This window comes from Nasonia vitripennis, chromosome 4 (genome assembly GCF_009193385.2).
Source record: "Nasonia vitripennis strain AsymCx chromosome 4, Nvit_psr_1.1, whole genome shotgun sequence".
NCBI classification, from domain to species: domain Eukaryota; kingdom Metazoa; phylum Arthropoda; class Insecta; order Hymenoptera; family Pteromalidae; genus Nasonia; species Nasonia vitripennis.
The window spans coordinates 27,325,583-27,353,540 of NC_045760.1; the positions used below are offsets into that span (position 1 = coordinate 27,325,583).

The 27,958-nt window shown below is 42.4% G+C and overlaps 2 protein-coding genes across 15 annotated transcripts in view; one reads left to right on the plus strand and one right to left on the minus strand.

Moving 5' to 3' along the window:
• The window catches only part of LOC100120958, a 40,007-nt gene extending 20,000 nt beyond the window's left edge, over window positions 1-20,007 (plus strand). Inside the window, exons 1-15 of one of the 13 annotated variants that reach the window (XM_031930701.2) lie at window positions 1,771-2,281; window positions 4,609-4,775; window positions 5,856-6,309; window positions 6,642-7,085; window positions 7,994-8,758; window positions 9,314-9,580; window positions 9,692-9,933; window positions 10,021-10,739; window positions 10,827-11,613; window positions 11,704-11,779; window positions 12,087-12,349; window positions 12,435-12,587; window positions 12,670-12,989; window positions 13,061-14,388; window positions 14,472-20,007. In XM_031930701.2, the coding sequence (XP_031786561.1) occupies window positions 5,880-6,309; window positions 6,642-7,085; window positions 7,994-8,758; window positions 9,314-9,580; window positions 9,692-9,933; window positions 10,021-10,739; window positions 10,827-11,613; window positions 11,704-11,779; window positions 12,087-12,349; window positions 12,435-12,587; window positions 12,670-12,989; window positions 13,061-14,388; window positions 14,472-14,815 (6,138 nt within the window). In that variant the 5' untranslated portion in view covers window positions 1,771-2,281; window positions 4,609-4,775; window positions 5,856-5,879 and the 3' untranslated portion in view covers window positions 14,816-20,007. Of the gene's footprint in view, window positions 1-1,770; window positions 2,282-2,596; window positions 2,907-3,019; window positions 3,192-4,608; window positions 4,776-5,855; window positions 6,310-6,641; window positions 7,086-7,993; window positions 8,759-9,313; window positions 9,581-9,691; window positions 9,934-10,020; window positions 10,740-10,826; window positions 11,614-11,703; window positions 11,780-12,086; window positions 12,350-12,434; window positions 12,588-12,669; window positions 12,990-13,060; window positions 14,389-14,471 lie in introns of those variants that run through there. The other 12 variants (XM_031930702.2, XM_031930697.2, XM_031930695.2 and 9 more) reach the window with 12 other exon arrangements.
• Window positions 20,008-20,096: 89 nt separating this feature from the next.
• LOC100122740 lies at window positions 20,097-27,616 on the minus strand. 2 transcript variants are annotated; one of them, XM_001604788.6, is made up of 6 exons: window positions 27,306-27,616; window positions 26,175-26,304; window positions 24,716-24,828; window positions 21,985-22,134; window positions 20,982-21,904; window positions 20,097-20,897 (listed from the first exon to the last, which is right to left on the minus strand). In XM_001604788.6, exons 1-6 carry the CDS (start codon window positions 27,355-27,357, stop codon window positions 20,664-20,666), a joined length of 1,602 nt encoding a protein of 533 aa, XP_001604838.1. In that variant the 5' UTR covers window positions 27,358-27,616; the 3' UTR covers window positions 20,097-20,663. The 2 variants fall into 2 exon arrangements, with proteins under 2 accessions (XP_001604838.1, XP_008210102.1); XM_008211880.3 differs by lacking the exon at window positions 24,716-24,828 and adding an exon at window positions 24,997-25,127 and having other exon boundaries at window positions 27,306-27,614.
• Between the last annotated feature and the right edge of the window lie 342 nt (window positions 27,617-27,958).

Here is a 27,958-nt window from a genome sequence, read left to right on the forward strand (position 1 = left end):
TAAACGGCGCTTGGCAAGAACGAACGTTCGCGTATAATTATATACCCACTTTGAACCACATCCGAGTAGCGCAGCTGCTGTTCTGCATACATCAGTCTATAAATGTTTAATGCAAAATGCGCATGAATCTCAATAAGCTATCGCCCGCGAACGAACGGCGAGTGAATTTTATCATGTTTACGCTCACGTCGAGAGAGAGAGAGAACGTCCTCTGCAAGATTCTTTCTCGTTCGAATCGTCACGAGTTTCCCCCCCCCTTTTTTTTCAAGGATTTCGAAGGACGAGTCCACTCCGGAGAAATATTTGCAACGGAAGGATATCGAATCCAGATTCGTTAATCCGTTTAAATTCGAACGAACGTGCTTTTATTCGAAAAAGCTCGAAATTCGCCGTTGCCAACTGGTTTTCCCAAAATAGAACGGAATCGATGCTCTCTCACGTACGGGTACACCCCAAATATTTGTTCACCGCTTTTGTTGTTCAGTCGTTGCTGTACCCGCCTAGAAGCGAACCATAGTCGTTGAGAACGTGACGAACGTTCTTCCTAATGCGAAAATGGCGGTTTGCTCGTCCTAACTCTCTCGTAAACGACGACTGACGCAGGGGATGAAGGAAGCTCGTTTTCTAGGGGATGTCGTCGGTGGCTTTTGCCTAAGATTCTGGGCTTCCGCCGTTAATACTCGATTTTTTCAAAACTCAGTGGTTCTAGTTTATTCCTCGTCACGTGATCGTTCTTCGTAATGGAAAAATTCCGGGTTCTCGGCCTCGATTTTCTCGCCAATTCGAAAATGCGACGCCCCGAGAGCGACCTTCGGTAAGGGTTATTTAGCTCCTTTCCCGCGCGAGATCCCGGTTAATTTTGCAACGAATGATCGGTCTTACGTTGCAAGTTTCTCAAAATTGCCGAAAATCGATGTTGCAACGCGCTTCATCCTCGCGAAATCCGAATCAACGAAATCGTTGCAAAGTGTTGCAACGAAAGCCTGTCTCCCGTTTCTACGCATAAAACCGCCTCCCTCAGCGTCATCCTCGTATCCACAAAACCTCGATCCCTCGCAACCGTTGCAACCAGCCCAAAACCTCAGCTCCCGCCGCCATATTGCATCCTCCCCGTGCTCGCACACAGCGTCGCTTTTCCAAGACCGAAGCCGCGCGCAAATACATCGCATCATCGGCGCAAGTTGTTGCAGCGTCACTTGGAAATCGAAGCGAAGTGCGCAAACACGTGCCCCCCGCACACACACACACACACATACATGTCGGCTCATGGCTCCGCGATGCGCGCAGGGGGCTCGGAAAGACGAGCAACAGAGACAAAGGCTTCTCTCTCTCTCTATCTCGGAGAGTGAGAGAGAGAGAAAGAGAAAGCGCGTCTCTCGGAAAATCGCGCCAAGGGAGCAACGCTGGCCTTCGCTAGCGTATAAGCACGGCCCGTATCTATTACACGTAAAATGCTATGTAGAGAGCGTAAGCGTAGTGGTATCGGTGCTCGAGTGTGGTGTGCGTGTGCGGCGAACGCTTGCTTCTACTTCGTGCACTCTATGTGCCGCACGGACGCAGGCAAAGCAAAACGCGCCTCGCGCGCGCGAGAGAGGAGGACGGAGCTATATGCTTGCTCAGTCCGCTGCTGAACGCGAAAGGGGGGGCGGGAGAGACTCGACGTCGGTGCTCGCGAGCCGCCGAGAACAGCCGGCAGAGGGCGCTTCCGCGTCGGTGTGCGCTGAGCGAGAGAGAGAGAGAGAGAGAGTGAGAGAGAGAGAGAGGCATAGAGCCCAGCTCTCTCGCGGCACCCTGGCAGCAGCAACGGGACACACATACACCTTCAGTCAGAGCCAGAGCACGATTCTCTCTGCTCTGCTGTCTCTCTCGCTCGGCTCGCGGGGACACTCCTTCCGTCCTCTCCTCCCTTCTTCGGGGGCCCGTGCAGTCGCTCCGTCTCTCTCGGATTCGCGCGCGCGCGCGCTCGGTGCTGCTCTCTCGGTTTACGGAGCCGAAAAACCACCCTACGAGAGAGCGAGAGAGAGTGTGTATAAGCTAGTGCGCGGCCAGTCCGCGAAACGCACACACTCCATACACTGTCTGCGCTGTAGCAGACGGTGAGCGAGCGGGGCCAAGTGTGCGGGAGAGAGAGAGAGAGAGAGAGAGCGCTGGGCGCTGCAGTGTGTACTGTAGGCTGTAGGAGAGCGAGCGCGCTGCAGGAAGGCCCAGTAAAGCAGCAGCAGTACACACGGGCGGCGACGTCGCGCGGCTTTCCCTTCGGACCCGCAGCAGATCCAGCGAGGTGAGTTCCACATAGACCCGACCATAGCTTATTACATCGACTCTCGCGGCTACGCCGAGCATTCCCTTATTAATTCGCGCCTTACTCGCTCTCGCTCTATCTCGCTCTCGCTCCGTCTCTCTTTGGTTCGAGAGCTCCGCAGTGTGTAGAGTAGTACGAGCTGACTTGACTCGAGCGTATATAGCTATAGGTACGCGCGTGTGTGTGTGTGTTGGTGCGCGCGCGCGCACCGCCGCCGGAACTCAGCGAGAGACAAGGAGAGAGAGAGAGAGAGAGAGAGAGAGAGAGAGAGAGAGAGAGAGCGCTCGACAGTAGTCTCGGGCTGCGCGCGAGCAAAGACTTCGAGAGCGCAGCAGCAGCAGCTATCTAGACAGTACCTGCCGCCCGCCCGCGACTTTTCTGTTTATCCGTCCTAACGTTCTCCGGGTCGACCGCGAGCGCGGATTTCCAAGCCGAGTAGTAAGGAGACCTTTTGGGCTCGCGCCCTGACCAGGAATCCCCGAGATCCGAGCCAGCCCGGCCGAGTTAGAGCCGGAAATACGAGCGAGCTGCCAGTATACGCGCGAGAGAGGAGCGAGAGCAGCCGCCGCCGACGACGACGACGGCGACGACGAGTAAGCTAAAAGTGAGAGGAGGGGAGGGAGAGACTGAGAGAGAGAGAGAGAGAGAGAGAGAGAGAGAGAGCGACTGACTGCGACTAGCTCTCCGCGATGTATATAGCTGTCTGTCTGATGTATATGTGTGTGTGTGTGTGTGAGTGAGCGAGTTGTGTATACGATGCGCGAGTTTGTCACGTAATTTTCGGACGCACGCAACCCCTTCTGCCATCCCGTGTCCGGAGCTCGCGCACCCACGCTGAGAAGGGGAGGTATGAGGATGAAGAAGAAGCCTGTGCGTTATCGGGAGAGAGGTACCTGGGTATACGCGGACACTCGTGCGCTCCTTTTTTTCGCCGCCGAGCGCGCGCGGCCTTCTTTCTCTCTTTCTAGAGCTGGATGTATGTGGGTATTCTTGGCGAGGAGTGAGTTGCTTGGGAGAGCTGAGTGAGAGATTGAGAGAGAGAGAGAGAGAGAGAGAGAGATAGAGATGGCCTTTTTGCAAGACTGCTGGCTGGGCAGATTTGCTGATTTTGATGCTTCTTTTATCTGGAAGCTCTGAGAACAGGTTGCTCAGCTGTACGCTGGCTGGAAAATTTGTTGTTCATTGTATAAGGTTTGGAAACTGCCAGAAGGCTCTCATCGAGCTTGATTCGCTAGAGTGCTGCACTCGCCTGTCGAGCTGTTGATTTTTGTCATGATTCTTCTGCAGTGGAACCAGCTGCTTGTTCTGACTTCTGGAGAGAAAGAATGGCTGCAGGCTGAACTTTCTCAAGCGTGTAGCTCCGTTTCAAAGTTTCACCCTTGGCTTCTTCCCTCGAGTTGAATTCATTAGTAGTTTTCCTGAAAATTTGCAAGACCATTGCCAGTCAGGCTGATTTCCCTTGATTTAGACAGTATTTCTTCAATTTAAGTAAAATTCACAAGCTCTGGCCTGTCTACTCTACTGCTGGGGGTAAAACTCACCCCCAGTGAGTTTAAGTAGTATAAGCACTCGTGTACTGTTTTATACCTTCAAATCTAGTGACAGACAGTCAGCTGCATTTGATACATATCTGGAGTGTACAATAAACAAGGATATTTTTCAAATTACTCCTCTAAGCTTGATGGGGATGCTTGCAACCTGTTGATTGCACTATGGGGGGTGCTGAGCAACAAGAGGTGTGCCATCACATGGACTGATCAAACTTTCTCAGAGTTGCACTGATACGCTTCTGTCAAGTGTTATGCACTGATGGATTAACCCAATTTGTTAATAATAAACAATTTATTCGTGTGATTCATTGTTGAAAAAACTTGTGCACAGGATGTCTGGAAAGTGGAGCATGATGTTGGCATATCTGTGTAGTGAACCAACTGCAAAGTTTTGCAATGAGCGTTTTACAAACTTTACTAATCATTATTAATGTTTGATTGTTAGAAACAATTACAAACCATTAGTTTTCTTTTCTTTTTTATAAAAATTTTCACTGTCTGTCTTTAGATGTGAAGGAATCTTTAAATACACCATGTGATAATAGCAAGCATTATTTTTTTATTTTAAAGAATTTTTAATATCAAGTTTAATTTTATCAACACCCTCTACACAAGTTTTATAAATTCTTACTATAAACACACAAATGTGTCATAGCTTAAGACTAGTTTGAAAACAAATTTTTTCAAATTCATAAATTTAAGTATATGAAATGATAAATAAAACTGTGAAAGCTAAGTAAAAGGGGTTGTTTTTAGGTCAGATACTTAAAAATAATTGGGACAACGAAGAAAAATATGCAGCTGAATGGCGATGAATAGCTTACATCGAGTTATTGAGGAATGATGGGAAGGTCTCCACTGTTCACTTTACCTTGTCGAGGTGATACACAAAATGGAGCGTTTCATTCCCATTGACGTACAAAGTAAATGTCCATAAGCTATGTGATATGCATGTAGATTGAAATTTAAACTTTTAGATAGTAGTTAGACAAATTACATTTTATTTATTTCATTTAAATATTTTTTTTTATTACTTCAATTGCTTCAGTTAAAATTTTCTGAGAAAACTGTAGCTTTGAGTGATTGCATGCATCTGTTCAAAGTAAGATTGAATGATTTTTGTAGTTTGCCTTGTATTTATCTATTTATTTTTGTATTCACTTATTTTAAAACACTGTTTCATTTTTTTCCTGCTTTCATTGTGATGATACATATCTTTGAAGTTTAAGTAGTTATTGGTAAAGTAGTTTGCTTTTTATACAATATGCTCGTTATTTTTTCAAGTCTTTTTTCATTTTTCATTTGAAATGAAAAGAAAATATAGTTAGATTATCAAACTCACTATCTAAAACTTTAATATACTTTAGTACAATTTGGAAGTAGGTTCTGTGCTATTATTAGTTAAAATTTTTTGATAAAGTCATTATTATGAAAATTCATCAATTGTCTTTGTACTTTTGATACAAAAAAAATAAAAGCTTATTCCTTAAGATATCTCTGGTATCTGTAAATTTCTTTTTCTACCATGTGTATTGCATAGGCATAATTTTTAGTTAAACACCTGTTTTTATTGTTTTGGCTTTCTACATTAAAAATCATAGACTGTCTTATCCTGAATAAGAAAAGATAGTCTTACGCACAAAGAATAAAAACTATCACCAGGCTACAAAAACTAATAAATTTTATAGTCTACTTGTCTTATTGTTACAACAGTGCTTAACTCACGCGTACATGCAATGCTTTACATATCTTACTTGTAAATTGATTGATTGTTCGAAAACAACTATGCTCTTCTTCTATATAAGAGCTATTTTGATCAGTAAATCAAAGTGAGTGCACATTACATTTTATTACAAAGTGCAGCCTCGCTTCTTTCCAATTATCATTATACGGTGCTTCAAAAGTGCACCAGCATTTTTCAATGCAAGCTTTTTCAATTCTCCTGCTAAAAAATTGTCAACATCCTGATAATTAATCCTTGAATTTTTGCTTTCTGATTGCAGAAGCCCAATGTGGGTGGAAGTGAGATGGCATCCAGGGAGAAGAGACCCCTAGCGCCTTCAAAATCCAAGCAGAAGGCAAATAATGATAGCAGCTCGCTACCAACAGCCGCCGAAAACAGTCGCAGTAGCAACAGTCAGTCTAGCAAGAAGTCCAAGGCCCTGACAAATCCCCGCACGCAGTTAGCTCGTGAAATCCTAGAAGTCGTGGCGACAGGCAGCCAGTTGCCCGCCAAACTCGAGGCCAGCCTGCCCCGTAAACGCGCCCTCCAGACGGCCCTCAAGCGCAAGCAGAAGGCTAAGAAGACGCTCATCAAGGTCAAGCAAAAGGTGCCGATCAAAACGCTCAAGCGTATCGCCGATGCCAAGAAGATACTGAACAAGAAGAAGAAGACAGTCAAGCACTCCGTTGATACGTCCCTCGACAATAGCACTGAGTCCGAGGAATCGAAAAATAGTAAGGATTTTTCAAGTAATTTTTTGGTATTTTTTCCCTTTGACATAAACCTTTGGAATATCGATGCAACGACGGTAACTCTTTGAGTTTATAGTAGAGATTCTTGAATACACACTCATTTTTTTCATTCTATTTTAAATCTTTAATTAGTTTTACAAAACTACATTGAAACATTTGAGACTGAAAAGTAAGAACTAGTATCGAGCAGGACTATAGCTACAGAATTCGCTACCTTCTTTCATGGATCATTAAATTTATATAATCTAAAATTTGTATTCCATTGATGGTTTTAAGAGTGTACAAAGTACTCTAAACTAAACAAACTTTTTAAGAGTGCAAAATTGCCAAGAAGTCGAAAGCCCCTGCAAAAGCCAGCGAAGAGGTAGAGAGCGAAGACAAGACCAGTCCCAAGTTGGGGAAAAAGGTGTCAGAAGCTTCGCCAAAGAGTGCCAGGAGTGCCAAGATATTAGCAATAACTGTACAAAAGAGAAACGACAGTAAGGAGAGAGAAACAAAGGTGAAGAGGAGCCTTAGCAAGGAGCCAGAGGAGGAGTTATTGAAACACATCAAGACAGAACCCATTGACAACTCTTACGAGGTTACCATAGAGGAGGTCATAGCTTCCTCGATGCTGATTGAACCCCCGATCAAGGTCGAGGGTGAAGAGTCCGTTTCGGAAAGCGAACTGAAAGGAAGGAAGCTCGTGAGAAATCCAGTTGCCAAAAGAAGCCTGAGAAACGGCAAACTTCGCATGTTGTTACCAAAAGTTGAGCCAGGTACGTGAGATCTGTTTTTATTAAATCGTATTTACGCTGATTCATTGTATTTTCGCCAGTAGGACTGATGAAGAATTTGAGAAATTCAAACTCTTACACAGAAAAATAGAATTAAGGACTGTGAAAGTACGAAATCGTATTTCCTTCGTTCTGCTTTGAGACGGCGAACAACCGTTACGCGTCCCGTTAAAGCGAAAATTAGATTCACCCTGTTCATTTCTTTTGGAAGTATTGTTCTGAAATTCAACAGTTTACCTAAAACAAATGTGCAATGAAAATTTTGAACAAAAAACTCTTTTTTAGGTTTCTATAGCTCTCTTTCGAAATTCTACATTAAACCAGGCGTCGCATGATATTTCTCGAAAATTTCTTCTTAATAACGGCATTAAAAGGCTACGTGACGTTTAGCACGCTTTCGGCGATAATAAAATAAAAATGCTGAAAATATTTGTAAAAGTTTGGGCAGAACCGGTAAGGATTCGTCATCGTTAAAATCGCGGAACGAGTCGGAACGAACGAACCGGAAACGAATCGTCATTGCGAAAACGCGTCACTCATATAAACTGCAAAGCCATATGCCCTTCGCCCTTCTGACCACCCTCGGTTTTCGGGGGTAGAATCGCAGGTAGCAGTAATCTGAATCTCGATTACGAGAGGCGTAATTTTACGATAAACCGGTACCAATATTTCCGAACGAAAGTGCATAATATTTTCCGCCTTGTCAGAGTGACGCCGCGTCGACCTCTCCCACCAGACGCCATTAAGCGACGCGACCCCCTCCCCCACAATTTTTCCGGAAGCTCTGCGTTAGTCGGAAAGGGACTCTGCGCGTCGCATTGTGTGTGCAGGAACTTTCTCTTTCTCTCGCTCTCTTTCAGCAGCACTTGCATTTCTCCCTCTCCTTGCAGACGCGGAGCAGAAGAAAACGTTCAGCATGTCGGGGGCCAGTGTGGAGCCAACCCCCGAGCCGGCAAAGTCTCTCAGCTTATCAGATGCCGGCGAGCCGTCTCTCGTTAATGTTAAAATCGAGGAGCCTTCCGAGGAGTCGAATCACGTGAGCATAAGCGACGCGACAACGCCTCTATCTGACGGCAGCAATATCGAGACGAACAATAACGGCTGCGAGAACAGTGCCGAGGTTGAAGAGATCGGCCCGACGCTACGCTCCAAGACGAAAGCGCGAAACTCCGACAGCAGCAGCGACGTTCGCTCGGTAGACGGTGACAGTAGCGTCAAGATGGAAGATTCTCCTGTGAGCAAGCCGGCGGCAGCGACGACCCCCAAGACAGAGGTCGGGGACACCGGTAAGAAGCCGGTTGCCAAACTCGCCGACATGAGCAAGACGGCTAGCGCGAGCGCAAGCGCGCCAAAGAGCCGCAGGAGCAGCCTCAACATCGATGTGCGGCGGAGCTCGCTCTACGGCGACAAGCTCGCCCCCGATGGCGGTTCGAAGTCGCAGATCGACGAGATGATCGATAAGATCAAGCTGAGCATCGTGAAGACGATCGAGAGCAAGATCTACAAGCCTGATAGCAAAGGTGGATTGCTCTTGGGGAAGAGTTTCGAGGTGCCTAAGATCGAGGAAATCATTGCTCCGCTTAGCAACGACGCGACGACGCCTAAGCTCGAGAAGGAGACTGACGAGGAGAAGCCCAATGCTTCCAAGAGTAGAGGTGAGGGGTTTGCACTTTTTTTACGCTTATTTACATTGCCTGCGCTTGAGTGCTTGAGTTGAGGCGTAGCGAGGCAATCGTCGCGCGATTTTTCATTATTATTGGCGATGGGGTAAAGTGTAAACTTGTGTTAGCTGCGGAACGCTATTATTCACTTATATAGCATTGTTTCTACAGTGAGTAGTAACAGCTGAGAGGACTGCGCGTTTATTGTTCTCTTTTTATACAAAATAGCTCTTTCTTTACTTTTTAAATGCAACCTTTGAAATTTTTACAAATTAAAAAAAAAATTTTAATTCGAAATCACCAACACTTGAAAAAATGTTAATTTCATAAAATTGCATCACGTCGATTTCCCATTGACTCACTCGTTGACTCATCGCATTTGATTAATGATTTGAGACGCATAACAAAATAAAAATCACTCGAGCGCAAAATTTAAACCGTTCATGCAAATAGTTTAATTTTAAGCTACTATAATAAGTCGACTTCGATACGCTTTAAACTCTACGACCTGCATGAAACCATTTAAAAACAAAACGACTCCCTCTGTAGAGTTGAATTCGGGAATTTTTACGAAAAAAGAAATGAAGCCTGAGGACGCGGAGAACACGGTACCGAAAGTGGCCGATACTGCCAAAGAAATCGAGAAACTAGTCATGGGTGACATCGAGCAAGCAGACTCGCAGCCACCGAAGGACAAGATCGAGCAGCCGGCTAACGAGCCCGAGGATACAACGAAAACGGTCGCCACGAAAGAAGACGAGCAAGACGACAGGGCGAGTTTGCAGAGCACGAGCACCGAGAATCTCGATGACTCTGGTACGATGAACTCTTTGTCTCTCGCCCTTTGATTCGCTGAAGCAATTTTTTTGGTTTTTCTTTTGATAAAAAAATTATGCTCGTCGATTAATTCGAAAAATTTTTTAATAGCTGGGAAAGATTCTGCAAAGTCTGAAGAGTCGAAGAAATCTGTTGGTCCTACGCGGAAATCGGCAAGAGTAACCGCGGGCAAGACTTTGAGTGCACTGGAAGCCAAAAAGTCTATGAGCACACAGGACATCGTTAAAGAGCTTGAAAAACTCGACGCCGAGGAAAAACCGACGGAGAAGGAGAAGAGTTCGGATGAAGCTGTCGAGACTAAAGAAGGTGCCACGAGCAAGGCTTCCAGCGAGGTAATTAAAATTTTCAATTGACATTTTAGGCGTCATATTATTATGTGTCTTATTTATATATCATTAACTTAAATTAATTAATTGCAGTGTGGCGAGACTAAGACTGCGACGGAAGTCTCGAAGGCAGCGAACAATGGCAAATCGTCAGTTTCTGATGCAAGTACCGAGCCCGAGAAAATGGATGTCGATGAGTCTACTCAAAGCGAAAAGAACGAGGAGACGTTAGAGAGTCTTTCTCGGGACGTCGAGAGACTTGTCGAGGAGGACAACGAAAAAACGAAAGATAAAGCGCCCGAGTCCGCGGAGAACGACGTCTCGTCCGACGTTGAAATGCGATTGATGATCGACGAGGATATTCCTGAATCGGTTTCTGATAAAGCAGAGTCAAATTGTCCTCGACCACAAACTAAGGATAATAAAGATAGCTGTGATAAAAAATGCTCTACCGAGAGCTCCAATGACGTACAAAAGGTTGAAGCTACCGTAGAGTCCACGAGCGGTGTTCAAGCTAATCCAGATACGGAGGCTGCCACTACTGCAAAATCTGCAACGACTGACGATAAATCAAAAGAAGCCACTAAGACAAAATTGATCGAAGTCGAGGAGGTTGAAATACAAAAGGAGAATAATCGACGAGTCCTCAGAGCAAGGGGCGACAAGCAGAGAAAAGCCGAGACTGCGAAATCAACTGTTCCTGCTCCCATTGCCCAAGAAAAGTCTGAAACGAAAACTATTAAGCTCGAAGATGCTGCCAACTCCGAAGTGCCTTTATCTACGCAGGATAGCACTGAGTCCGGCAATGTTGGGTAAGAAATCTTGTTTTGTCAAAAAAATAACTTCTAACTTGTTATATATACCGTGAAAATAATGTATTCTCTTTTAATTTTTTGCAGTAATCAAAGTCAAGCGAGTACAAATGAAACTTCCGAGACGGCTGAAACTGCCCCAGCGATCAAAGTCGAGAAGGAAGATGGCCAGCCCGAGCCTCAAACTCGCACACGGCGCAGCAGAGAAGTAAAGAGGCAACCACCGCCCCAAGTACTAAAGAAACGTGGTCCGAAAAAGCAAGAAGCAAAGAAAGTTGAGCAGCAGGAGAGCAAAGAAGAGACTATGCTTGATAACGAAGTAGCCAAGATCAATGAAAACGACAGGTCTTCGACTTACTTGAAAATAGACGAAGGTGTCAGAGGAGTGTCGGCTAATGCTGTCAACGCCGTGCAGCAAAAGCTCGACCTATCTGAATCCAAGAGCCGCAGCAAGTCGGAGAACGACGTTAGAACTACCAATCTCTCCAGCGAAGAACTGAAGTCCGGAACATCCAATCAGTCTTCAGAGGCGGAGTCGACGGAGACTGACACTAAGGAAGCAACCGTTAAGGATTCCGCTAAAGCTTCGACTTCTGGCGAGTCGTCGAGTAGCGTTAAAAAAATTTTGGAAACACCCGAAGATAGAGCGAAAAAGGAAAATATTCTAAGGCAGTTGGGCTTGGAATCATGGGAGCGCGTGAAGGAGATAAAAGCTAAAAAAGAGCAGTACACTGGCACTTTGAAAACGGTCATCAGGCTGCAAAAAGAGAAGGACGGCAAGAAGAGATCGAGATCGCCACTCAAGATGGTTCTTAAGCAACAAGGACGCATGGAAGGGGAAGAATCCTTTGACTTCTACACTATTCAGAAGGAGGTGAGCATTATTTTTATTTGATTGAATGCTATATACATGTAAGCTTTCAAGTCGCCTAAATATAACAAAAATTTGTTCATTTCTTTTCAGTTTGGAACCAGTGGTTTGGGCGATAGCAGTTCTGGTGCGAATCGAAAGTTATCCACTAACCCCAGACACTCTTGCGGTAATCTTGGTTGCGGGCATAACTACATTTTTAATATAAATCCAGCCCCACTTTCACTGCTTTACAAATTATCTATAATATTTACTTTTTTTTTTTTTTAATAACTAACGAATCTTGATCTTACTTGTAACATGGTAAGTTCTCTATTTGCTCTGAAAAAAGCATAAAATTTTCAAGCTTTCTTTAGAAAATAACATATTTTGTACACAGCTTAAAATACCCCATTAATGTTCACGCTTTTTAAACTATTGTTACACGATACCTATTTTCTAAAGTTCGTATTTGTGATGAAGTATTGTTATTCCAGATGAAGATAATGAAGACGCGCCGCTCAAGGACAGGCAGTCACTGGTCATTCCTGAAAAGTCTTCTTCCTTTTCTATCCATCCAGGACGTTTGTGCGCTGATAATTGTTGTTACTGTCACGGAAAGTTTGGCTCGCTTGATACACCGATGCATCTTGCGCAAATGAAATCAGATGAGAGGAGGAAAAAAATATTAGAAAACGAAGTACATTTGACTAAGGATTCGTGCCTCTGCGACGCCTGTTATAGGCATGTTGATAGGAAGGTATGTGATTGAATCTACTTTAGAATCAAAAGATAGTATATGTTAAACTGTATTATAAAATAACGCTTCTAAATATTTTATTTAGGCGAATATGAGTCCTACGAGTATGCAATTTAAACCACAACGGCAGAATCGGCAGTCCATCATGGGATGCTTGGCTCGAAATTGTTCGGAATCTGCGCGGCACCACGTTAAACGTCGATTTCTTCAAAAAATTAGACCTTATCTACGAAATGAGGTAAAAAATTTTGCGAGCAAAATTATATCCAGCTCATCTTTAAAAAGGCCTTGCTTATTTATCGTGTATTCTTCACGTACAGGTTGACATAAATTGGGAATCAATGCAACAAAATCTGATGACATTCTGTGTAACTCATTTTACAATCATCGAGGACTTCTTGATATGTACATTGTGCAAGCGGCGTCTTACGCGAAATTATACATGTCCTCTTGGTCTGAACGCCAATGCTACGGAAGAAATGAACCAGCGTTTTATACAGCAAGGGATTCCTGCGACGATGGTCTTTAATAGATTTGTCTGTAGATTATGCAAATACTTCATCAAATTGCATCTCAAAAATAACGATTTCGATGGTATGACTGATAGCAATAAAGATTTTCACAAAAAGTATCGAAAAAAGTAAGTAAATCCATCGGCTTGAAATACTTTTTTAAAAGTGAACAAGTTAACAATTTCAATTTATTTTCCAGACTTTTGTACAATCATGATATTGATGAACCTGACAGCGAGGAAGAAACAGATTCTGCTAATCAAAATGCCAAAAACAAAGACAAAAGCCGACCGACGAGCAGCACTGGCAAAAAGTCCAAGTTCAACACACCGGGTGTAAAGCTGCCAGGTTCCTCGAAATCACCTGATAATCTGGAATCGAACTCTGAAAAATCATCGAATTCTGAAAAGTCAACTCCTGAGCCACCGCAGATCGAATCCAGTGAGCCAGAAACTAACAACACCAAGGATGAGGCGAGTACGTCTGCTGCGTCAGAATCACGGTTCCTAGGTATCGAGGGCGCAATCGAAAAGCTGAAAAAACGCAAAGCCCTTGACACGTTGACGACAAGCACTCGAAGTTTACTAAACATTACGAACAATTCGACGAATAACGGCAGCACGAGAGACGTAGTCGAGATTCTAGCTATGGACAAAGAAGTTACTCTGACCAGGTTACCAAAGAGGCCACGGATGAGCAACCCTGTTACGCAACCAAGTAACGATATCACACCAGTGGTACAGCGACTAGGTGCCAATCCTTCGATCAGTGTACGCACTCTCTTCCCTGGAGAAGAGGAGATGAATTTGCATGCTAACGTAGAGTTCAATAACGTGAGAGAAGTGACACCACGGGGCTGGGAGAAGTGCGCTACTATGATACAGTACGATAGGGAAACGAAGCATCTGTGGCAAGAGCTGCAGAGGCCTTACGGAAATCAAAGTAGCTTCCTTAGGCATCTTATATTGTTGGAGAAATATTATCGATCGGGAGACTTGATTTTGGCACCAAATGCGTCGAGAAACGCGATAAACTATTCCACCTCAGTGCAGAACCGACTAATCTCTTACGAAGGCCCCGAGAAAATCGACGAACCTCGGGAACCGATCAACACCATCGAATATAACAACTCGCGTCGGCTGAGTGGTGGCTACGTTCTCGAGCGGGAGCCACGACCTAGTGCGAGCAGCTCCATCACCACGTCCTCCTTTGCAAACGTAACCTCGCAACTTTCGAAGCTCGACGGCTCGCCGCGTGTCATGAAACTAACCCCGGGAGTTTCGATCATCAAAAAGCCACCTCCAAATCTACAAAGGCTCAATATGAGCGGTGGCGGACTGAACGGCAGCGCAAAGAGGAAAGAATCAGTACCTATTCAAAAAGGAGGTTCTGTAACCGGAACTATGACAACTGCCGGGGGCAAGGTATTCCAGTTATCCGAGCCTGAATTCCGGAGACTGCAAAGCCTCAAAAAACAGAAGCAGATGATGAATGAGAGACACCCCTCGAGTCCCAACAGCGGTTCAGGTTTGTATTGCATTTGAAAGTTGATTATAATTCAATAGGACTTGAGAAATATTCTAATCGATTTAATAATGTTTCATTTGCAGGAAGCTCCAATTCGCCACCTGGAAATTATAAGAATGTTGCTCAGTACCAGAAAGCTCAGCAATTGGCTGCCCAATCGCAGTTTCAAAAGCACTTGCGCATGCAGCAAGAGATGCTTAATCAGCGTAGTCGTGGCGACTTCGAACCTCTGATCTGCGATATTCGCACATTGGCTAACGAAAATACGCCTACGCAGAATCTTATTAACAATCTGAATCTACCTAAGTCGATACAGGTGACGACAAAGGCTCCCGTGGCATCCAGCACACCGATTCCTATTTTGCCCAAGATACCTAAAAGCCTAACGGTGATCCCGCAAACGGTCTCCAGGGCTCAGGATAAGTGATACTCGAGGAGAAAGAGGCGTTCAATTGCTGCCTCGAGTCGAGATTATCTGTTCTACAGTCGCCGCGATCCTCGTAGATGAGGACAACCGTCGCTCTTTTACATTTGTTCCCAATTCCTTTTCGTTTTGGGAGGGATAATAAAGACGAGAGACAGGTGAGCGACCTCGCTTTTAAAGTAAAAAAGAACCAAAGCTGTGTTTAACTGGAACTATGAAGAAGGAAAAATGAAACTGAAAAAGTGCCTAAAGAAAGTGACACGTGATGTGAAAGTTTGTTATGAGACTTTTTGAAACCAGAAGCAACGCATCTCTCGCTTATTTTCGTTTCATTTTTTTTTTTTTTATTAATTTTCGTCTCTTTTCTGGTGTTAAAGCTCTAAGATAGATGATTCTTTATCTTTGAAGGGACGATTGAAGAGAAAGTAGTTTGAACGAAGAATTTTAGAAAGATCTACCTAATAATGTCGAAAAAATCTATACATATATGTATATACTAAGCATGTTGTAAAAAACTATAGAGCTTTTTATTAAAAAGCTTCAATACTGCCTTTCCTAAAATTTATAAAATTTTTATATTGATAAATTATTGAGTTTTGAAGAAATATATATTGAACTAAACAGAAGTAAAATCAAATCCATACCCATACCGGAGTATATTAACTTAACTAAATAAACCTCATCTGATGAATGATGGCAAATTCTTCGTTCAGCTGTTCATCGCCATTGACCTTCGCAACAAAATACAAGCACTCGCCTTTTTCCTTTGTTGCTTTTAATAATAACAATGTATACTACTACTCTATATAAGAAAACGAGGACGGCAAGTACGAAATCAAGCAAAAGGAAATATATATCTGCTATGTGATATGTGTGATTCAAATGCAAGAACAAGACAAAGAACTTTTTCGAAGAAACTATTCGAAGTGCAAGAAGGCTTCGAGGCTCGGATTTGCCTCTTGTGTCGGTGTCCGAATCTCATTGATATTTTATGAGTTCCTCGGTAGCCGAAGATTTATTATTGTCATAACTATCAAGGGTCGCGATAGCGGACCTATCATATTTTTATTATTACCCTATTAATAATAACATTATTATTTTATTAATTTTCATGCACATTAGTTTGCGGACGATTAGTTATTATAATATTCAGAAGAGAGAATAGAATATTCAGAAAAATAATCATTGCACTGTCGTGGTCACCGCGGCCATGACTGACTACGAGGATAATGTTTGTAATTATTAATCAATCAATAGATTTAATTATTAATGAAAAGTTAGGAGTAGATCACGCGTTATATTTATTACCGTTACATTGTAAACTTTGCAACATCATTGTAAATAATGGCAAACTACAAAAATGTTTAGTTTCAGATAGACATTTTCGTTAAAAATGTGAACGAAATTTTTCTTCTCTTTATATTTGACTCTACTGCTAGGATTATTTTTTCTATAAGAATTTTACGAGAAGAAATCGCAAAAAAAATGGAGTGAGCAGGAAAGATTGAGAAACACACATCTTTAACAACAGGAATTGATTTCATGTTCTTGGAAAAGAGCTTTATTTTTGATTTTTACGAAGCGTGTTTAATCGACGAGCAGTTGGAAAAAATCAATGTTTTTATTGTCATTATTCTATACGAAATCATGTTCAATTACGTCTTTTTTGTTAATAAAGAGTGTTTAAATTTATTTTAGAAAATATTATCAAAGATTATCAATTACACGAAATAATTAGTAGTCTTACAGTGACTTGAGAATATTAATTATTTCGGAATGAGTATATTCTACACTGTTACTTTTGCAGTACGTTGTTTATTGATAATCGATGTCGATATCATTATAGATATTTTTATAACGAAGAACGATCAAAGCAATCATTATTTAGTCCTGTTTTATTTAGCTTCGAATGCATTTTCGTATAGTTCTAAAGTATCACTCCATTTGTCCCGTTTCTTCTCTTTTGTATATATATTTAATGATGTGCGTTTCGCTAATTCAAACGAGAGATGAATTACTTTTCGATAAGCACTTCGGTACAGGAGACTCGAAAATGTGTATAGAGCAGATAAAGAATGGGTATATGATAAATAAAATTGAAATATAAGAAATGAAAAAGAATTGACAACATTAATTATACATAGTGAATGAGAATATAATATCGAAAGGTACTTGGTGGTACTCTTATATATAAATGCTCTATTTTACTAAGGATATTTTTGATATATCTATATATAAATATATGTATATCGAATTAAAAGTAAATGAAAATAGGAAGAAATAGAACTATGACAGAGAAATAAATTACTATGAAATTAAGTATGAAAACATGATTTGCTGTTGTATATCAGTGGAGAAAAGATGGATTAAAGTTGTTGCTGCATATCCGAGCTTGAGAGTCGCCAGGCGAGTTTGTAAATTGAGTTCACGAGAACAAAAGTCAATACTTAACTAATTGGAAACGTGTCAAACATTCTATTCATTTACCGCTTATTTTAATGTACTTATTATTAAGTAGCAATTTTACAAGTATTCGTATCATCACTCACTAAGTAGTCAATTATAACATTTGAAAAATTATATATCACTTGATGAAGTTTGATAAAAAAAAAACGTTTTTCAAGTACTTTCAGTTGAAGATAAGTAATAATAATGAAGTACAAAAAATGTGATAGATTATCAATACTAGTGGACGAATAGAAGTAGTGTCTAAAAGGATTCAACTGGCATTTTAAAAGAATAAAGACACTCACAAAGTGTTCTAAAACAGAACGTAAATCGATCATTTATTTCAATTAGTCATGATTTAATAAATTTTATAGAAAAATTACCTTCACATTTGTAATTATATTATTATGACCAATGCAACGTTTTAACACTATGAGAGATGTAGCTACTGACTGATATATTGATAAAAGGAAAACTAAAAGTTTTAAGTGCCACATGAATCGGAAACTTGCGCAAAGTTAAGACCGTTCATTCTCAGACGAATGGCTGGCTAATTTGTCCGCTTTACTACATTTTACATGTGTTGCAACTCGCCTGCGCGTCTCGCTTTGCTTCAATGCGATCTAACAAAAAATTTTGTACATCGAGAGAACTATTGTTACTTAATATTTGCGATCCTCTATTGACTTTGGTATATACGTATACTAAAGTTTTGAAAATAGAGTAGATATATTTTTAACAATTCTTTTCTCGATGATATGTGCATATGCATGGAAATAGAAGGCAGAAAAAATAACACGAGGAGGAACTGGTGTTTAAGTTTAAAGAATTCTATTTTTCTGGTGGCTGAGGGTCTAGATTATCGATTTTAAAGAGAGAATAATGAGCATATACGGGTTAAAGAAAAAAAGAAAATTGTTTCATGGAGAAAGTATAACAAGAACTTGTATTTTGAACTCGAAAATGTGAATATGGTATGGAATTATGAATTAGAAGCGTGAAAATGCATCTAGAGAAAAACTTTGGTGATTGTGAATAGAACCACATGTCTAGCGATTTTGAATTTCGTTCACTCAACCGATGTCAAAGTCGATTTGGTTTTCAATTTATCAAATATTTTTCTCTTAATGTAATGTTTGTGAATGATTGACAGGGTGATGAAAAGTCGAGAAAAAGTATATTTTAAGAAGCAATAAGTGAAGCATGTACTTGTGCAACGGGCGATCGAAGGACTTTTATTTTTTGTTTTTATTATTGGACTTCTCCCCTGTTTTTAACATAAATGTTAAATTGTACCTAATGTAGAAAAGTCGACGAAGATATGTTTATGTTTATATATTGTGCTCCTTATCATGTACCTTATACTTATAAGCTGAAATTATAAACTTTATGATCGATTATGAATTGTAGCAGTTACACTATAAATTTTGATTTTACTTCATATCATACATCTTGGGCAAACAAAATCAATTGATCCCTAACGATAATGTAAGTGACCGATCATATTGATTTGTAATCGTAATTTACTAGACTAAAGTGCAACGAAGCCTTGATTTAAAGTCGATTGAATCAATCGGCTTTTATAACTTTTTAATTTTGTGAACGATAATGGATTTATCGATAGTTTCACAAACTTCTTTTCTTATAAAAGCGTGTCGAAGAAAATGTGAGATTAGTGCCTTTTTATTACGGCGAAATTGAATTTGCTCTAATTATAAACTTAAACTTGTATAGTAATAAATTACCTTTCACTAAGTATTTTACATTTCTTCACGACTACAAGTTAATCCTTTTTTATCGTATACTTGTTTATTTAATAAGAAACTTTAGATTTTTTTTCATTAGTTGGTATTTTACACTTATTTTATCACTTGACTAATGAGTGAACATATCTCTTGTCTCAATAAACAATAATGTTCAACAAAGCTGAAAGAAACTATTTCAAATAAAATTGAAATTCGTCCTCTCAAGGACGTCAATCTAATATAAAAGTGTTTCAAAAGTGTCTTAATCAATCACTTCTGTAAGAAATATAAACTATTTTCTCTTAAAATATCAACCATCATCCAGCATGATAGAATACTCTTCGCGAATGAAAATTTTTCGACACGCCAAGTTAGAGTTTTTTCGATTTATTTTGACCCACATTTCGTCGACTTTTCTAAAGGTGTATATAGAATTCAACTATCAGACAAAGACACACACAAAAAAAAAGAAAACGAGTCAAGCAACAAATTTGTTCGAGCGACGAACGAACAAACTCATCCACGTAATAATGAAAAAGTTCACGTATATAATATAAAAATATCGAAACGAGCATGTTACACGTCTTTGTAAAGTAAAAGAGAGAAAGCTGAAAAAAACGAGGAATACGCAAGCAAAAGAGGAATGCGTCGACGATAAGGAATACAGAAAGAGGCGTATGCGCTGGTTCAATAATGATAGTAGTAATACGAGAGTGAGAGGCCTTTCAAGATTTTCTCGGCGTTATGTGTATGTGTATCTCGGCGGGCACACGACGCTTCCTTGCAGATACGATTATTATTATCATTATGATTATCATTATTATTATTACGTTATTTAAATAATTAATTAACAATGTTATCATCTTATTGTAACGAGCCTTTGTTTATTTAGTTATATAAAAAGTGTATTAGTTATTTAGTTCTTCAAAATCCTTTGTATATATTCGCAAGACTTAAATAAAAGCGTAAAAAAAAGAGAAAACGAATATGTTTGAGCTCTAATCGATTGGCTTTTTACTCGAACCTTATACTCATTCTCCTAAAATTAAGGCTGCTGGGATAATAAATGGAACAAATATGCACACAGGGTGTTAAGGTGTAAAATAAATAATTTTTATTTATTTTAACTCGGTTTTAAGTTTTGAAAATTCGTATATAATACGACGTGAAAATCACAATAATATTGTTTCTACATTCATTCGCTTTGTATTCACACAATATTATTATTATCATTATATCCTACAGATCTAAGCGCACAATTAAATGTAAATCGAGAGTTTAAGACTACATTTAATGTGTGTATAATTACGGGAGGTAAAAATACACTTGCATATTCATAGTAAGTCTAACAGGCGGTTCTTACAAAAATATATCGTAAACTTATAAAGTACATAAAAATCGTATAAAAAAAACACACAATAATAAATTTTTTGCATAGAAAAAAAATCTGAAGAAAGGAATCCTGTCGTTGCAAGAAATTTCGCTGCAAATAAGTCAACAGTCACGTGCAGCATTCTCGCGGGTTCAGCAATAAAGTCTCGAGAAATTCCGCCGCGAGTAGCCGCATAATAATAGCTATTTGTGTATCTCTCGGTACAGGGTTGTTACGCGGCTGATGGAAGAGATGGTTCTAAAGAAGAAGCTTCTCGAGGATCAGCTCACTTCTTGACGGAGAAACCATCACCGGTGGGGTCGAGGAGCCACGGGTAGTTGTTGGGACACTCCATACAGGTGAAGAGACGGAGAGTCTCACCGGGCAGCTCCCGGGTGGTGAGTGGGCAAGCGTTTGGCAGGGAGCAGTAGGGTTGTCCTTTCTCGTCGCACTTCTCTTTCCAAGCGTCAAAGTCGCGGAGTCCGGGGATCTCGGTGGGCTCCTGCATCCACTTGAGTACCTGTGAAACGATTTGTTTTACATTATTTTCTCGTTTGCAAATAAAAACTCCTTAAGGGGATGTCAAGAGTGTAGGGGTCCTCACCTGAACCATCGTGACGAAGTAGGTGTCGGTACGCAGAAGCATCTCCTCGATGAACTTGATGAGCTCGTCCTTGAATTCCTTCTTGCTCTTGAGCCAGGAGGCGTGGAAGTGAAGACCCAGGGGGGCACGGTTGCTGTTCAAGTGACGGTTGAAGTTGTGCCTGAGCAGCCTTCCGAACTGTTCGCCGGTCTGAATGTTGGAGCAGGAGTCAACCATGTGACAACCTGGCAGAGACTCGTCGAAGGTGGGGTCGTCACGTCTGTCCAGCTCGTTCATGACAATCTCCCATACCGGGTGAGATCTGGACGGGCAGTTTCCGCTGTTACCGTTGCACTTGTGGGGCATACGGAAGTAGAGGGTGTACGGCCAGATTGGCACACGGCCAAGGGAGGCAGTGATGGAGGCGTCGTAGTTGAAGTACTGGTCAGCCATCATCTCGAATTGCTTGTTACCGCCGACGCGGAGGTAAGGGGCCCGGACCCCTATGATGGAACTGTCGGTAATGTTGGCGAAACGCTCGATGATGAGACGAGCACCGGCCATCTCGGCGAGCCAGTCCTCGTAGGATCCAAGGGTCCAGTACTGCGGGTCGTCCTTGTGGGTAAGGGAGAACACGGCGATTTCGTGACCCCTACGGTGGAGATCCTGAACGGCCGAGTAGTTGGTGTACTTGTGCGACACGAAGAAGGTACCACGGATCTGGCAGCCGTTCGGGTTCATGCGGTGGCCGTTGAAGATCTCGTCGTACAGATCGATGTTGTCGATGTTGACGGCACCGTTGAAGGTGATGGTGACCATCTGGGGTACCTGCTGGGGCTCCAGTCCACCGGGGATACGAGTTCCGTCGGCAGAGCAGTGACAGTCGGGCAGGACGCACTGGGTCGGGTCGCAGTCAGGGGCACGGTTGGGGTCGGTCTCCACGGCTGAAATGACGCAAAGGTGTCGTTTTACACATCTGCCATACTTTTTTCATCATCTCTCTTCAAAATCATTAAAAACTCACTGCAGGCATTCTCGTCGGACTCGTCCTTGCAGTCGGGCTTGCCGTTACAGAAGAGCTCCTTCTCGATACACTCGCCGTTGCCGCAGGACAGCTTGCCCTCGGGACAGACGGGCTCGTCGGTCTTGAGGATCGGCAGGACCTTACGGGGCTCTGGAAAATTTTCAAAGGTGCGACGTCTGTGTTATATACGATGCGGCCCCAGTGCTTTCCTCGGGAGACATACGCACTCACACACAATATATACACAATATATCGTGTGAGCCGCAGAGCCGCCGTGAAACGCAAAACGCGCTGAATCTATCGTGGCTCCTAACGAAGTTAGAAGAAACGATATGCGCGTTGGTGGTTTCACTGCGACATCCTGGCCCGTTTTTCTTTTGAGGACGTTTGTTTCGGTTCTGGCTTTACAAAAAATTACATCGAAGAGCTGACTTGTTTTCCCTTTTTGCGAGCACGTCATACCAGTGCTTTTTTGCTTGGCGTGTACTACTGGCGGATATTTCAGTTATCGATGTGTGTATTTTGAAATTTATCATCTGTATCATCGATAACTGAAATATCCGCGCTGATGTCGCAGAGAGAATTTCGTATTTTATCATCACGTCGTGTTACGTCGCTTTTACATTGATTAGCAGCTGGAATTGTGTTAATTCGGTGTCATTTATGAAACCATGTCAGTTCACTCTCTGCAAAGCACAAACGAATTCTCTCTTGGCGACGAAAACAAGTTAACTCGACTACATTATAAATCGCAAACAATATTTACAATTACTTTATACAAATCAAACAGTAGGCCAATTACATTCCAAAGTATATATAAAACTCCTCCCCAGTGTGCACAAAAATCGTATAATATTACTGTAATAATATCATTTCGTAACCTCGATCGTCCATGTGTTATCTATAAATTTTTGTATATTCATATAACGTGTCTGAATTTAATCATAAATAGAAAACAAATCAGTGTCTCGTACGTGTCGTCAAAATAATGAGTCGATTTAAAAAAAAAATACACAATCATTTCCACTATTATCGTTACAGATATTCTGGAAAGTTGCGAATGTTTGCATTTCAAAATAAAACGTAAAAAACTGTATATAAAACAACAAAAGTATCGTGACGCTTGAAGAATTTCATTGATATTTTTTTTGTACTCTCTCGTCGTCGATGCACGCGCGCAAAAGTTTTTTTTTCTGGTCGAACGCAACAACATTTTCTGCTTATCTTGCATTTGGAAAAAAATTCTTTTCTCTTATTGCGTTCGAGTCGATAAATGTGACGGAAAAAAAGAGACATGTGAAAAATTATCGGGACAGAGATTAATTATTGTAAATAGTGTAATTATACAGAGTAAGAGTATAGAGGCGGGTAATCAGGTGAGAAAGTTAAACCAGAGATAAAAATGAGAGACACATTCAAATGTAATAGGATATTTGTAAAATCGAAACAGTATAATGTGTAGAGAATCCTGATACGAGTCGTCGAATGGTTGTTCATAGAAAAACGCGTAAGTCAGCCCCGTAAACGAGAACAGCGCGACGGAGTCGAACCGGATGGAGATCGCGAGACGAAGAAAAAGAAAAGCGTGATATCGTTCTCGTTTTCACTTTCGTTATTTTACACACGGGTGTATATGATTCTTTTTGAAAAAATGTTTAATGGGTGTAGCCATAATTAGTAGTTTCCACTCGAGTAATGCACAGATTGAATAACCATATTGAATAACGCGCTATGTAGTTATTACAGGACTCTGGTATATTACATGTGTAAACTCGTGTTTTGTGTGATGCCCTGAATTTAAATTCTGTTCTTCTGTATAAAAATAATAATAATATATAGAAAACAGGTGCGAGTGTAGTACAGTAGGTATACACAAACAAAAAAGTATGTATGCGTGAGAGTATGTACACATAATAAAATATCGACAGATCGAGAGTCGAAAACATAGAGAAGAAACTAGTAAAAAAAAGCAATGTTAGTGTCTACGTTCTTTTATCTCATTTTTAAAATAAAATAAATCACACAAGAGGCAGGAATAAAAGCGGCTGTACACAGTTAGATACATATCGTGCGAGTTCGAAGCATGAAAAGTGGAGTCAAGCGGATTTCTAAATAATAATGGATGAAGTTATACATAGTAAGAGACATAAGATGCACGTCCGTCGAGATAAGTCGAAATTACGATCCATACACGATGATTCATCCAAAGCAGCGTTTTTCCCAATGCCCAAAACGAGGCAGATCGTAATGTTGCACTTATCTCGCGGAGAGACTGCGAGGATGATGATCTGATGAAGGTTAGTCGTCGATTTGCGTGCTACGGCGCGAGTCTACGTACGACCGGCTTCTCAATTCCCTTCACGATCCTTCGCTCCTCGCTACTCTTTCTATCTCTCTCTCACTCTCTCTCGATAATCCACTCTCTCTCTCGGCTTCTTTCTTTCCTTACATGGGCACGTGACCTTTTTTCCCCTCCTCGACTCGATCGAGACGTATAACCTCGAGTGTGTCATGCACCCACGGAATGATCGTTTTCCCGAAGGAGAATAATCATCTCGTCGGAGGAAAAAAGAAATCGCGAAGAAGCAAAGAGACGTGTGGGTAAAGAGATATGGGGAGAGCGAGTCGCTCGAGTTCGTTCACGAGGGCGAATCGATAAATCGGCACCGGTTTCTCAATATCATTGTACATTTTGTTTTTTCTTTCATTTCGTTCCCCGTGCGTCACTTACTCTCGAGCTTGTCACAGTTGGTGACCTTGCCCTTCCAGTCGCAGGTCTGTTTGTCCAAATCAAAGGCCAAGCCGCCGGGACACGTGATTTGCTTCAGTCCGGACCTTGTGCACCTGAGGGGCAAATAGTTATTGTATACTACTGCTCATGCTACAGGCTCTCGTGTTTTTTCTCTCGTCTCTCAATTGAAAAATATATGTATGTATGTATATCGGGGGTGAGCGAGCGATCGGCATGTCTCCTGCGGAAGAAATTAGTTCTTTTATTCCACGACTTCTTACTCTCGAGCTGCTCGCAGTTCTTGACGTTGGTCTTCCAGTCGCAGGTCTGGCGCTCGATGTCGAAGGCTAGACCGGTCGGACACTTGACGGTTGCAAGCCTCGTTACGCCGATCTCCGTTGCTTTGTCACACCTAAACGCATACGGGATTAGAGTCTCCCATAATTTTTCCCTTCATCCTCGTGCCGATTTTTACCGATTTCCTTACCGATCTCGCTACCGATTTTTCTTAAAGAAAGGAGATATCCGGTCAGAGTGCATTCACCGCGCTAAGTTATGCGCGGCGCATCTTTTCCGTTACACTCGCGCGATTTCCGCTCCTAGACGTGCCGCTAATATGACGCCGCTATACGTGCGCTGCATTTTTTTCTCTCTCCGGTTAACGAACTTCGACCATCCACTACCGATCCCATATCGAAGAAAAATCAATCATCCAACTCTTCAGCGTAACCGTCGACTTTTACCGCCGACGAGTCTCTCTCTCTCGCGATTATATACACTCCGGCGTTTTATAAATCGCGCGCACAAACGCCGTAATCCTTTCTCCGTGCAGCAGAGAAACCGAAAACCCGTTCGCGGTTTCCAGCCCGAGTGAGAGAAACGAAAGTATCCGTCATTTTTCCTCGCCGCCGCCGCCGCGAGAGTCTGGCTTCTCTTTATGCTGTGTTTGTTTGATTGATTTTTTTTTCTCGGCGTGACTCGATGATAAATGACGCAATTAAAATTAAACGGTTGCGCGCGCGATGACTGGATGGATGCGTATCATCGTGCCGGAGCTTGTGAAATTCACCGTTATAGCGGACTTTCTTTTGTGATCGATCTGCATCTATGCATCAGTATATCGTCGATGTATCGTTCGAAATAAATTTCAGCCGCGATCGGCGCACTTTCTTTTTCCCGAACGACCGTGTGTGTGTGTGTGTGTGCTGCAGTCGAAAGGTGAAATTATAAAATCGGCGCGCGATAGCTAAAAGTGAAATCTTGCCGAGCTCCTAACGACTTTCCATCTCGTCTGACCCGCTGACTGACTTACTTTATTACAGACTAGAAATTGGACCGATATACGATACGAAATTTCCCCTCGAGGCTATAGTACACGGCGTCTGTCTTCTTACGGTACACCGTACATCGATGCATATTCATAAAATCCGGTCTACGTGTCTCTGGGCTATATGTTTACCTCACGACGTCACGGCAGTCTCCTTCGGTGCTGAGTCGGAAGTACTCGTCTCCCGGCCTGTCCTGGCACAGCTCCTCAGCGTTAGCGTCGATTCCATCGCCTCCATCGTCGTCCTGTGCCCTTGCCGTCACTGTGGAAAATCCAATTGGTCGTTGTTACATTACGTCATCTCGAGATTTGCATGTAAAGTGTGCACACCTCCTCCTCCCCTTTCCCGAGAAAGGTGCGCCGAATAATTAATACACCGGAGGCTTAAAAACGCGGCTGCAGCTGCGCCGCGACTATAATATACCAGTTTCTCAACGAATCGCCGGTTGCGACATCGAGACGTGTATATGCATGTACAGGTACAGATATAAGCAAAGCTCGTGCCACAGAGGCGCGACACAAAAAGAAGGTGCGCGCCGAGCTTTTCCTATATACACTGAGAGAGACAATAAAGGCTAGAGGGGGTCAGCGAACTCAGAAGTAGAAAGTCTCTCGAGGTCTTTGTATACGCGCGGTGTAATGCCTCGGAGGGAAAGCGACAGCTGCCGCAGCGCGATCGGCTTTCCACTTCTCCGATTTATGTGTATACCGATCTTTGAAGAAAGCTTTTTACTTTTTCGAAAAGAAGAGGACGCTTTCGCAAGCCGCGAAATCGTCGAATATATGAATATACATTTCGATCGCGGCGGCGTTGCCCAACGACCGATTTTTACGGCTCGGAATATTTTTCGGAGGATAAATCGGCATACCGGTTTCGCCGGTTGGGTAATTCGGAACGACGCGTGTGCGCCCGGGATTAGCATAATTTTCGTTTTCGCGTACGAGTTTTTGACATTTTCGGAGAAGTATCGGCAATGCATAGTTACGCAACGTTACCGATCATAGAACAAAGTCGGTGCGTCTTACATAAACGAAAAGTTGATTTCCTTCGGTGAAAAGCGCGCAGGTGCATATACGAAAGAGTGTCAGTTTACCGCAAAACTCTATCCAGAAACACGAGATCGGAAAAATCGGTTCGATTCCAGTTCCACATAATCGAACGAGAAAAACTTCACCCTTTACAGTCGCACGATCGACAAAAACAAAGTGTACCAACGCATACGGAAGAGAAGAAAAACAAAAGAGAGATAAAAAAGTACTCACCGGCAAGAAGCAACAGACAGACAGTACCCAGGTAGAGAAACTTCGGCGACATGATCGTCGTCGTTGGCCGGACCGAAAGCGTCTGAAACAAGCCGCGCCCTCTCGACCCCTCTATATGCGCACCACCACTCCTCTCTCTCTCTCTCTCTCTCTCTCTCTCTCTCTCTCTCTGTCAGCGCCTCCTCCTTCTTCTTCCCCGATGTGGGCCTCAAGTCCCCGCGGCAACAACACGCACTGTACCCACGGGAGCTATCACTTTCACTCGCGCTTGTGTATACAGTCTCTACTCTTCCGTGCGCTGCTGCCCTCTGACGTACCGATCTACCGGCTAGCCTGTTTTATATACGCACTTGCCGATTTTTCTATAACCGGCGAAGGTCGCTCGAAACGTTGGATAACGTACCTGCGCGCATGCGCAGACGATTACCGCTAATCGTGGAAATTTTCGACTTTCCTTTGTTTCCGCGAGCTACTTACCGATCTCTTATCGGAAAAATGAAAGTTGCGATCGGCAAAAGTGTCACCTATGACTATTGGTTCATCTTTATCGCGGGGTATACCGATGCGCGTGACGAAAGAGCGCTGCGGGCGAAGAACACACGTGCATTTCTTTCTGGCCCACGAAAGACCGGCGTGATGCTGCTTGCAATTGC

Excerpts from the sequence above, each read along its gene's own strand:
- LOC100122740 (XM_008211880.3), bottom strand. The coding sequence starts at position 27,357 with ATGTCGCCGAAGTTTCTCTACCTGGGTACTGTCTGTCTGTTGCTTCTT. Across the intron at positions 22,135-24,996 it reads GAACTGCGAGCAGCTCGAGA|AGCCCCGTAAGGTCCTGCCG; the intron begins GTAAGAAGTCGT and ends AAAATTTTCCAG. Across the intron at positions 20,898-20,981 it reads ACTTCGTCACGATGGTTCAG|GTACTCAAGTGGATGCAGGA; the intron begins GTGAGGACCCCT and ends ATCGTTTCACAG.